Source organism: Pristiophorus japonicus, chromosome 5 (genome assembly GCF_044704955.1).
Source record: "Pristiophorus japonicus isolate sPriJap1 chromosome 5, sPriJap1.hap1, whole genome shotgun sequence".
NCBI classification, from domain to species: Eukaryota; Metazoa; Chordata; class Chondrichthyes; family Pristiophoridae; genus Pristiophorus; species Pristiophorus japonicus.
The window spans coordinates 193,850,986-193,863,800 of NC_091981.1; the positions used below are offsets into that span (position 1 = coordinate 193,850,986).

Below are 12,815 nucleotides of genomic sequence, written 5' to 3' on the forward strand. Positions count from 1 at the left end.
AAGTTATGTATGATGTTTGTTATAATAACTTCTTCATTAAGGAGGGAGAAGTGTAATGTCTGCAAGCTTGTAATGTTTGTAGCTCCACACTGTGGATGTGGACATATTGTGTACTGCAAGTGCAGGGTTAATAATAAACAGAACCAGGCAGATTTCCGGAGACTTCCGAGAGCGCTTTCTGCCATGTTAGGAAGCTGTGTGTGCTGGGTTCTGTGAAGATATCACATGGACCTTAATAGTAACATTTAAAACAAATTTGCAGAAACTAACTGATGAGGTGCATGTGTGGAGTAGAAAATATGGATTGCACATTTACAAAAAGACAATGGTCATGTTATCTGGGAAGTATCAGGAAGATACACATATTATAGCTGGAGGGGATACAGTTTGACAGGTGAAAATGTTGTCTACCTTGGTGGGTTAGTGGCAGACAATGGAAGTTGTGAACAAAACATCAAAAGGAGGATTGAATTTGCTTCTGCTACTTTTGGACGATTAAATGAAGATATGGAAGGCTAAAGATATTTTTGTAAAAGTAAGTCAGTTTTTGAAACGATACTTACCCCCATACTATATGGATCTGAATGTTGGAACACAAGAAAAGTTGATGAGGAAAAGATAACAGCAGAGATGAGTTGGTGACAGTAGCACTGAGAGCATCCAGGATGCAAAGAATAAAAAAATGATACAATAACATCCCAGAAAGACGACTGATAGTTTAGGCTTGTTTCAAGAATGGAAATAGCTAGAATATGTTTTGTGGCCCTGCATACAAAAAGATAAAGCAAGAGCACAGGATAGACAACATCAAGAATGACTGGTTACAAAAAGGGGCACAAATGACTGAAGCAGCAACAGAGTGAATTCATTCAGCCCCATAGTCACTGCTGAGCCAACAGAAATTTAGTAAAGGTTTCATATTTTTCCCATTTTCTCTTAGTTAAGTGTCATATCTTTCAAAATTATACAATAATAAAACTGCTTTAATTTATGAAAATACAGCCTTTATTTTCTGATATATTAAACTAACATTTTACACCATTAGTCAGCAGTTACTCAAAGTGAAATATTTTATCCCTTTATCCACGAGGGGATGTTCATCACCAATCCAGATTCTTTGAAAATATGAGAAAAATTGATTAAAATACTCAAATTCCTTGTCCTATTCAAGAAATTCAGTACCAGTATGTTTACCATTGCAATATTAATTGGCATTTTATCACATATGCATTTTTAATTAATGTGCAAGCTTCAAGTGCTAATCATCTGATAATTAATTTTGAAAATGCAATATCCACTAATCTTCCAACACATAGTTTGGATTAACTACCAAGAAGGGATCAGCTGCTTCAATGACATCATCCCCTTCTCCAGCCTTTAGCTTCTTCAGTCCAGACTTGGTCAACTCTATCAGAATGTGATCCTAAAATATAAAAACAGCAATGACATCAACATCCATAAAAAAATATTTTGAGCATCATTACAACCTTATGCAGGGTGGATAAGGGGGAAACCAGTGGATGTGGTGTATTTGGATTTCCAGAAGGAATTCAATAAGGTGCCACATAAAAGGTTACTGCACAAGATTAAAGTTCACGGGGTTGGGGGTAATATATTAGCATGGTTAGAGGATTGGCAAACTCCACAAAGAGTCAGGATAAATAGGTTATTTTACAGTTGGCAAACAGTGACTAGTGTGGTGCCACAGGGATCAGTGCTGGGGCCTCAACTATTTACAATCTATGTTAATGATTTGGATGAAGGTACAGAGTGCAATGTAGCCAAGTTTGCTGCTGATAGAAAGATGGATGGGAAAGCAAGTTGTGAGGAAGACACAAAAAATCTGCAAAAGAATATACAGGTTAAGTGAGTGGCCAAAAATTTGGCAGATGGAGTATAATGTGGAAAAGAGAGATTATCCACTTTGGCAGAAAAAATAAAAAGCTAATTATTTAAATGGAAACATTTACAAAATGCTGCAGTACAGAGGGACCTGGGAGTCCTTGTGCATGAAACACAAAACGTTAGTATGCAGGTATAGCAAGTAATCAGGAAGGCAAATGGAATGTTGGCCTTTATTGCAAGGGGGATGGAATATAAAAGCAGAGAAGTCCTCTTACAATGGTACAGGGTATTGGTGAGGCCACACCTAGAGTACTGCATACAGTTTTATTTAAGGAGGGATATACTTCCATTGGAGGCATTTCAGAGAAGGTTCACTAGGTTGATTTGAGGTGACGGTTGAGTTATGAAGACAGACTGAGTAGGTTGGGCCTATACCCATTGGAGTTCAAAAGAATGAGAGGTGATCATATTGAAACATAAAAGATAAATGAGGGGGTTCGACAAGGTAGACGCAGAGGATGTTTCCACTAATGGGGGAATCTAGAACTAGGGGGGCATAGTTTCATAATAAGGGGCCACCCATTTAAAACTGAGGTGAGGAGAAATTTCTTCTCCGCGGGTTGTAAATCTATGGAACTCTGCCCCAAAGAGCTGTGGAGGCTGGGTCATTGAATATTTTTAAGGCAGAGATAGACAAATTTTTGAACAATAAGGGAATGAAGGGTTATGGGGAGCAGGCAGGGAAGTGGAGCTGAGCCCATGGTAGATGACACAAAAAACCTTCTAGAAATAAATGGGAATCATGGGTGCAGAGAATGAGGAATAGAAATTAGTACCAGTAAAGACATAGGTGGAGAAATTGGGTACATTTGCGTATCCCCCTAACACCCTGCACAATTGACTTTGGGACCGGGAGCAGTGCCACTAATGACTCCCGCTAAATTCGGAGAGAGTTTAGCGGCGCCGCCACGGTGTTGCGCCCCATTCTCCTGTACTTGGAGATTGAGACGTTATCGCTGTGCGCAGCGCCCCAGCACCTAAATTGGGTTTTTCCCCCTGAAGCGGGCGACAACAGCTGTAGGGGATGTGTACCCAATGGTCAGTCGCTACGTGGACGAAATTTAAGAGGAGTGGGCTAGCTGCTGCTGAAAAAAAAATCTCATTTCGCTTCCTGCTCCGGTGACGCTTTGGTCGCAGGGTTGGTGCTGTGATTGCTCAACCCGATCGCGTGACAGGTAAGTGGGTTCCTTGCATGCAGAATATGCAATTTGGGTCCTTCCATTTAATTCAGGGTAGAGCACCTCTTAAGCGGTTGATTTAGCGTTCCACTTCCTTTCGGGGGTGGTAAACCCAATTTATCGTGAGGTGCAAGACTTCTGTGCCCAGCGCAAAGTTTTGTGCATGTTACTGCGCCCCCACCCCCCCCAAAAATGGGGCACTCCCAATTTCTAGGCCCTAGTACTAGAGAAACTAATGAGACTATGGCGACAAATCCTCTGGACCTGTCCACCTGCATCTTTGGGTTTTGAGGGGTATCTACAGAGTTAGTGGATGCACTGATATTAATCTTCCAGAATATCCTAGATTCTAGAACAGTCCAAGGATTGGAAGGTTGCAAACATAACCCTGCTATTCAAGAAATGAGGAAGAGAACAAAATGGGAAACTATAGGCTAGTTAGCCTGACAGTAGCAGTAAGTAAAATGCTAGAATCTATTAGTAGGGACGTGGTAACAGGGCACTTAGAAAATTCAATAAGATTAGGCAGAGTCAACATGGTTTTATGAAAGGGAAATAATTTTTGACAAATCTGTTAGTGTTTTTAAGCTGTAACCTGTAGGATGTATAAGAGGGATAAGTGGATGTAGTGCATTTGGATTTTCAAAAAGCATTCAATAAGGTGCCACACGAGGTTATTACACAAAATTAGGACTCATGGGGGAGAAATTGGCCAGCCTTATGCATGTTTTTTTCCGGCAATATTTTGCCATTTTTGCCGGTAAAAGGTATTCATCTAAATTGACCAAATTTAACGCATGGCGGTTTTGAAATATCACCAAAAAGCGAATAGACGAAGTGCAACGCCAAAAAAAAGCTCACCGCTTAAAATTGGTCATTTGGCGAACTTGTACTCAGGGTGGAAAAAAAACACCCGAGAAAAGCTTGCGTTGAAGCCCCAGAAACAGCGGTAGCTATTAAGAGCTACAAAAAAAATGATTACGTTGAATTTTTTTTACATTTTCAGTGATTCATTAGTTAAGTGTATAGGTGTAGTAAATGTTTTCTGAATATTTTATTTCTTTATTTTTGCAATTGTGTGTGTGTTTTTTTGCCCCTCCCAGGGCTTGTATTTTTGGCACTGATAGGCCTTGGGCTAAAGTTGGTGAGGACCACGGTTTTCACCACGAATCCTTGTGCAATGGCAATTTTATCCACTTAAAAAAAAGTTATGTTTTTAGTGGTATTTTTTCCATAAAATAGCAGGAAAAACTAAAACCAAAAACTGAATTTCTAGCCCATGGTATTTGGGGTAATTTCTTAGCATGGATTGAGGATGGTTAATGGACAGAAAACAGAGCAGGAATAAACAGAACTTTTCAGGTTGGCAGACTAACTAGTGGGGTAATACAAGGATCAGTGATGAGGAGAAACTTCTTCACTCAGATTGGTTAACCTGTGAAATTCCCGACTGCAGAGTTGTTGATGCCAGTTTGTTAGATATATTCAAAAGGGAGTTAGCTATGGCCCTTACGGCCAAAGGGATCAAGGGAAATGGAGAGAAAGCAGGAAAGGGGTACTGAGGTTGAATGATCAGCCATGATCTTATTGAATGGCGGTGCAGGCTCGAAGGGCCGAATGGCCTGCTCCTGCACCTAATTTTTATGTTCCTATGCTTGGCCCTCAGCTATTTACAATCTATATTAATGATTTAGAAGAAGGGATCAAGTGTAATGTATCCAAGTTTGCAGATAAAGTTATGTGGCAAAGTAAGGTGTGAGGAGGACGTAGAGGCTGCAGAGAGATACATAGACAGGTTGACTGAGTGGGCAAGAACATGGCAAATGGAATACAATGTGGGGAAATTTGAAGTTATCCACTTCGATAGGAAAAACAAAAAAAGCAGAATATTTTTTGAATGACGAGACACTGGGAAATGTTTGCATTCAGAGGGACCTGGGGGTCCTTGTAGAGGAATCACAAAGTTAACATGCAGGTACAGCATGGAATAAGGTAAGCAAATGGTAAGTCAGCTTTTGTTGCAAAGGAATTATACAATTATACAAGGCATTGGTGAGGCCACCCCTGGAGTACTATATACAATTCTCGTCCCCTTGCCTGAGAAAAGACATACTTGCCTTTGAGGGAGTGTAACAAAGGTTCACTAGACTGGTTCCTGGGATGAGGGGATTTCCTAATGAGAGACTGATTGGACCTATATTCCCTAAAGTTTACAAGAATGAGGGGTGATTGAATTGAAACATATAAAGTTCTTAAGGGGGTTGACAGGATTAATGCTGAGAAAATAATTTCCCTGGCTGGGGAATCTAGAACACAGGGTCACAGTTTCAAAATAAGGAGTCAGCCATTTAGGACTGATGAGGAAAAATGTCTTCACTCAAAGGGTTGTGAATCATTGCAATTGTCTACCCCAGAGAGCTGTGGATGCTCTGTCATTGAGTATATTCAAGACAGATGTCAATATATTTTGGGGAAATAAGGAATTAAGGGATATGGGGATAGTGCAGGAAGATGGAGTTGAGGTAGATTAGCCATGATTTTGTTGTATGGCAGAGCAGGCTCGAAGGGTCAAATGGCCAACTCCAGCTCCCATCTCATGTTCTTAGACTAGAGGGGTTGAATGGCCTAGTCCTGTTCTTGTGCTCCATTGCAATGGTAGAGGAAACGGAACTGAATAGAGTGAAACTTGCCAGGCTTTGCATCAAATTAGACTCAACGTTACATTAAAAAAAATATTCAGATCCCAATTTAAAAAAAGGAAAAGATCTGTTACTAGGAAACACATTCAAACATTTCAACACAAAGACAGATGATGAAAATCTAGAAAATCTCACGGCACATTCTAGGAAATTTGCCGTTTTCTGATGTTGACTTCACGAGGTGAAATTTGAGGTCGGAGGTGTACCTCTGGAATATGACTCCAAGCCGAAAAAGAATCAGAACTTAATCTAACTACCGGCTTCCAGGCTTAAGAATCTTTGGGTCCTGGGCCATAAACTAAAACTAAACTTAAATGTTTCAGTACGTTTTAATCATTTTTTCAATTTTAATTTAACGTTTATTTTAACCCTTATGCTAGTAAAAGCAGGGTCTATGCCTGCATTTATCAGGCATAAGGGTTTTGTGGGCATTTACTGGACAGTAGTTGAGCAAATAGCCTCATTCTGCACCAGCAAAAAAGTGTCTTTGGGGTAAATTCTTTCAATCGGTCAAGGCAAACTTTGACAGATTGCAAGTCCCAGGTTTTCACACATGTTTTACAAGGCTTCCAACAGCATACGCTGTGCGTACACCACTATTGGCATAATGTCAGGCTCCTTGTCTTTGGTTTTAAATGCCATTAATTGTAACAGACTTTACAAAGAAATAAAAATTGAAAACTTGATGTACAGAGTATATTTTGTATTTGCACTAGCACAATGAGTAATCTCCTGTGGGCTTCAGTCTTGGTAATTGGAGCACTGAATACTCTACAAATAATATGAAAACTGTCGTGCCATGTTGATAAAGCATTTCTGGACATTGAACCGCAACACAGACTCGGTAGTTATAGACCTCTTAGAAATGCTTACAAATACAGAATTATAATTTCCTCTTGAGGGTTTTCTACAACTAATGTAACAACGAAATGAAACATGGAAAACAGTCACCTGCTGAACATAAATCAGCACAGGGCAGGATTGGGAGGGTGGACAGTTTACCCGAATTCAGCAAGATTAGTTTGTTATAAAGGTCTTCCTCTTTTTTTTACCCCCCCAATACCCACATTTTCAAAAATATTAGAACACACAGCTAGTGTTCTGGGGAGAGGGTTATAAAATTCAATTAGCAAGAATTAATGGAGCTTCATTTCTGCTGTTAAAAATGGGTAGAGCTTCCGCTTTGGGTGCAATTGGGAAATTGTGCCTAAAATGCAGTTGCAATTGCATGGTTAGGTTACAGTTCAAGTTTCTGGTAAAATTCATCAGTACAAATCTCAAACTTAAAATTTTGCATGAAGCAGCGCGACATGAAGGGCGGCATAATAGAACGCAATTGTTTATTTGTTTTTCTTCCTATTAAAAAGAATAGAAGTGCGGTAATCTGAAGCTTTCGTCCGAAGGAATCCTCCGACCGGAATTTCAGGGAAAACGACTATTTCCTTTGTAGTTTTGACGTAACAGCTTTAGAGCAGTCTTAGAAACTCGATGCAAGAATGTGTCTATGGAACTTACTGGGTTCCTTCACACACAGGCCGTGACGGGTCCAGGGAGGCTGGTGAAGCCACTCCTCCCTACAGCCCACACTAAGAATTTTCCGTTGATGGGGCTAATTAAGCCCGCCCTGCAAGGTTCCCGGCCAATTAAAAGGAAGCGGGTCTGATGACATCATTTGATGATGTGTCATCAACCGGTTGCTTTAAAGGGACCATGGCCACGATTTTGACAGTTGTTCAGTCAGTGTTCTGCAGCATTGAGGTGCCGCCAACACTGACAAGCACTGCACAAAGTTGTGCAGCTGCACCCAGGGCTCTCCCATGACCCACTCCAGATGCTTATGTAGGGAGACACAGCATGCAGGAAGGTTCTCTTCTCTTCCAATGGGCAGAAGCAATCTCCTCAAAACACCAATGCAGCCTGGTTGCACACTGCACAGGAGGGCACAAGCAGGGATGTCATCAGGAGGAGCTGGCTAGTGGTGCAAACCTTTCAATGACATTTCAAAACATTATTGCAAAGCCACACTCAACTTCATCCTGCTGTGCCACTCATCTCCATCCTACTATGCCACTCATCTCATCACTATCTTTCCTACCCTACTCCTGCACATCCTTACTCACATCAACTTACCTTGCACCTCCATCCATCCCTCGATCTATATTATCACATCCTCATCTCATTCGTCACACCTCACTCTCATCCTCATCCAATCATACCAATTAACAAAAGGGTAGGCACTTGGGTCTTTTAGCCAATGTTCACAGAGTTTCCACTAATGTGTTGTCAAACATTGAAATCTTTATTTTGAACACTTTGCATTCTTGGACAGATGTGTGTGAACCATTGTACGTGGCCTTAGTGAGTTGTAGTGCATGGTGATCCATAATGGTGATGAGTGTGAGAGGAATGGCTTGGTCATTGCAGGGATTTCTTATGGTGCTGGCATGGAGTGGTACCAATCTGGTGCATCATGTGGCAGCCAAGGTGTACAGTGTCAAGTTAAGTAAATGTGGCCATGGTGAGGCCATCCCTGGCAGCAATGTGGTCAGGTGCTGATGCCAGGTCCTGTGCAGCATCAGGTGATTGCAGAGAAATTTGGTGGTGTTGTTGGTGATGCTGGTGTGATTAGTGATGCTGGTGTTGGGGCTGATTGTGGTGGGATTCTGAGGACCAACGTGAGATTTTCTCAAGGGCACTAATGCTGTTGGAATAGATGGCAGCTGAAGTTCAGATGACAGAAGCGATCGGTCAAAAGTGAGTGGAGGTTGCTCCAAGGAGGTTGCAGTGGATAGAGAGTTCATTGCAGACATTTCCAACCTGCATGCAGCTCAAAAGTGTTTTCCAAATACTGAAGTCTTCAGCCTCAGATTGGAAAGTGAACAGCCGTGAAATGGTAGCTTTTATAGCACTTCTGCAGCTGTCAACTAGTCAAAGGAAAGGAGAGTCAATGAGAACCTGACACACTTACCTGACGTGGAGCCCGAGTGATGGGAAGTTGCTGAAAATCTTGGAAAATGATAAGTACCTGTAAAATTATTTTTAAATACCTTAGTGACAGACCCAACACCAAGCAGCGGGCAAGTGTACTGCAGCCAGACCAGACACTTTGGAAACTGACAAGGAGGCGGGTTCAAGTGGCATCCCGCCCCACTGTCAATCTTGGCCACTTTGACAGCAGGCCCGGCTCCAAACCCGCAATCGCAGGGCTGTTAAGATTCAGTCCTCAAAGTCGTAAAACTGAATTATAATCTGCAATATAAAACACTCACATTGTGAATCAGTCGGTGAATAACCTTTTCAACAAGTCTTTTCTTCAATATCAGTTCAGCCTCGGTTTCAATCTCGCTTTCCATTTCCTTTAGGTACCAATTTACAAGATCACTTTTCTGCACAGCCACATCTCCTTCCACTATAATAAAGCAGAAGTACTTTAGAACAGCATTTAGGAATTACATTTTTCAGAAACTGTGATCCTAGGTTAGAGTCCCACATGTAGGTGCTGCAATTCACCCAGCATATTTATAGCCACTACAAGTTGAGCAACAACTACCGACAATGTCTTGCAAAAGAAATCGGACTCTTCAAAGACATGAAATGATCTGCTGAGATGCTCAGATTCTCAATTATGCAAGCTTTTCTCCCAATAAGTTTGATGATTGTCTTGCTGCAAAGCATGTGGTGCTCATCATCTTGTAATAGAAGATACCAAGAGTCCAACAGTCAGAAGTAACTTGGAATACGCGCACACAAAATATTATAGCCGTGTAACAATTTTTAAACCAAGATGTCAGTAAAACATGGTTACAATTTGGGGTTTGCATTAGATATTCTCAATCAGTGGCAGCAATCTTTCCCAGAAGTAGACCCCACATCCCTTACTATCAAGTGTTGGTATTTACTGCCCAATATCTAATAATACAACAGCGTGTCACCAGGGTCAGAACAATGAAACCCCTTGTGTGCACTGGATACTGTAACCTCATGTCTCACTTGCATCCTCTGAAAGGTGAACAGAAATATTCTATGGAGATGGGGAAAATGGTGAACCAACAGCGGTTTTATTTTTCATGAGCAAGCAGAAACATGATAAATTTCAATCCATTTCATACTGCTCTTTGTAACATAGAAAATAACCACCACACTATCCCAGTTAGCAAGATAAATTCACTTTATGGTCTTGCAAAATCTATTCAGACTAATCAGCTCTAACCATGGAAAAATAGATAATTTCTATTTCAAATTTCTGTAGACTGTTGTGTTCCAACCAGACAAGACGACAAAGACATGACACCTGACCCTTCCCCAGCTTTCCATGTTGGAGATTGGCCAATTAAGCAGTCATTTATACCCGCTACTGCCCTCCTAGGAGTGAGCTCCTGGCAGATCCCACCATCCCGCCCTCTAGTTTAATGAATGTAGCTAATCCAACATGTGAATACTATTGGAATATCTTATCACCATTGTATCCAACTGATGTGGCAAGAAACATCTTTTCTTCAGCTGCTTCAACCAGATGTAATTTGCATTCTCAAAACCTCAGTTGAATTTATCTTAACTTAATGGAACAATCTTAATATAAATTAATCCAAACTCCCCTGGACCAAATAGTTAAAAGCCATGAATTGTTGCGTATGCATTTTAATTCACTAATCTTGGCTCTTCAATATCAGCATGTAAAGAAAAAACCTACCAAAGTTATGGATGGAATTTGAAAAAGGCAAGTATACCTAATCTCTTTCTTCCTCAGCAGTCCCCCGGAGTCTATCATGACTTGCTTCCACACTATTTATAAGATGACTGATGAGTCCGATGCGGGATCTACACACTCTGTCACAAGTGGGGCAGGTGGCGGTTGAAAGGACAAAATGGTTTGTCGTGTGCTCCTTCTGCTGTTTGTACTTGGCTTCCGTGTGCTCCCGGCGAAGAGACTCGAAATGTTCGGTGCCTTCTTGGATGCTTCTCCTCCACTTTGAGCGGTCTTGGGCCAGGGATTCCCAAGAGAACGTGGGGATGTTACATTTTTTCAAGGAGGCTTTGAGGATGCCTTTGAAGCATTTTTTCTGGCCTCCTGGGGCTCGCTTGCCGTGGCGGAGCTCGGAGTGGATTGCTTGCTTCGGGTGTCTTGTATCAGGCATGCAGAGCGTGATCAATGCCTTGATGCTGGCCTGTGAGAGAACAGCGACGTTGGTATGCCAATGGATTACCGGGGTCAAGCCAGGCTGTTTCATTACACCAACGCTCTTCTCAATCTTTCTCGCCGTAATGTTCCATTTCATCTTTAGCAGGGAGCTTTTTAAATCGACAGGATGAATGGGAAACTGTTCAACCTCCGTCACCTCCAGTCCAGAACCAAGGTTGTTCCAACCTCTGTCATTAAATTACAGTATGCAGATGATGCTTGCGTTTGTGCACACCTGGGGCTGAACTCCAAACCATTGTTGACACCTTCGCTGAAGAGAGACTTGGCCTTACATTAAACATCTGTAGATTATATCAAGGTTCTCGACCAACCTGCCCCTGCTACACAGTACTGCCCCCCCCACCTCACCACCGATTATCAAGATCCATGACGAGGCCTTGGACAGCATGGGCCACTTTCCGTACCTCGGGAGCCTTCAGTCAGCGAGGACAGACATCAATGACGAAAGCCAACACCGCCTTCAGTTCTAGTGCAGCCTTCGGTCGCCAGGAGGAAGAGTGTTTGAAGATCTCCAACCTGACATCAAACGCATGGTCTATAGAGCCTCCTATATGCTTCAGAGACATGGACAGTGTACAGTAGGCACCTCAAAACACTGAAGTACCACCAATGCTGCCTCCGCAAAATACTGAAAACCCATTGGCAGGATAGGCGTACCTAATCTCTGGTTATGGTACTGGATACCATCCCGACTTGGACATACATCATTATTTCTTCATTGTTACTGGGTCAATATGGAATTCGACACCTAGCACCATCACAAGGACGGCAGCAGTTCAAGGAGAAGGCCCACCGGCATCTTCAGGAAAATTGGGATGGGCAATAAATGCAGCTTTGCCACATCCCAGGAACAAAAAAAATATATTACACAAAAAAACACATCAGTACATACCTCCTTCTATCTTTTGCATATATAGGACTAACAGGTTAGAAATATTCCTGTATTCAGTAAATGACATTTTTCGTGCAGCAGGCTGTGTGTCAGATCTCTCTAGCCCAGGAACGTGTTGCTCCATCTCCACATCCTCATCAGCGCTAACAGCATTGTTGTCCACACTACTGCCAATTGCATTATCAACTAAAAGGAAACAGCAGCCTGTAAGGTAGTGCCAGTAATGATATGCAGGACCTGTAGCTAACCATTATTGACATTTATTCAATCCTCTTCACCCTCATTGTTTAATTTTTCCTTTGCTCAAGATGATTAATCTGGCTGGGATATGGTCGATGGGTACCAAAACCCTCCACTATATTATCCCAGTGGTTATGGTTGATGTCAACAGCCTAAATCTTTGCCCAACATTTATACATAAACATTTCCAGCAAGCCTGTCTGAATAATAGTGCTGAGAACAATGCTGATATTCCCTCTTGCCACGTGCCCCTCCCCGCCTGCCCACCCCCCCACGCCACGTGCCGCTCCCCCCCCCCCCCAGCCCAACGACACCAAAGCCAATCATAATTCTGTCAAAATTCAGCAGTGATGACCAGGAATTTAAACTGGGACACACTAGAATTAAGAGCTGTATGGTTCACTAACTAAACCTTAATGGTTTCAGCTCAAATCTTTCAGTTTAATTCTGTTAAATTTCTGGATGAAAATCACACTAAAGCAGAAAATTAGTTTTCACTTCTTCCTTACACAGAACAATCCACAAGTTAAAAAAAGAATGCTCTCTTCAGAGGCAAACAAGGTAAATAGAGCAATGAAATCACACCATTTGGTTCATTTTCTTCTTCTTGATCAAAGTTGACATCTGGAGTCTCCACCTGAATAATTGACTTGTTCAGCAGTCTGTATGCCTCCTTAACATGCTTTGGCTGAACCTGGACA

At 41.9% G+C, this 12,815-nt stretch overlaps 1 protein-coding gene across 1 annotated transcript in view; it reads right to left on the reverse strand.

Moving 5' to 3' along the window:
• Positions 1–1,297: 1,297 nt before the first annotated feature.
• The window catches only part of mcm6l (MCM6 minichromosome maintenance deficient 6, like), an 87,580-nt gene continuing 76,062 nt past the window's right edge, over positions 1,298–12,815 (reverse strand). Inside the window, exons 14-17 of the mRNA XM_070880029.1 lie at positions 12,700–12,808; positions 11,875–12,060; positions 9,052–9,191; positions 1,298–1,423 (exon numbers count right to left, since the gene is read on the reverse strand). Coding sequence (XP_070736130.1) covers positions 1,298–1,423; positions 9,052–9,191; positions 11,875–12,060; positions 12,700–12,808 — 561 coding nt within the window. The remainder of the gene's footprint in view (positions 1,424–9,051; positions 9,192–11,874; positions 12,061–12,699; positions 12,809–12,815) is intronic.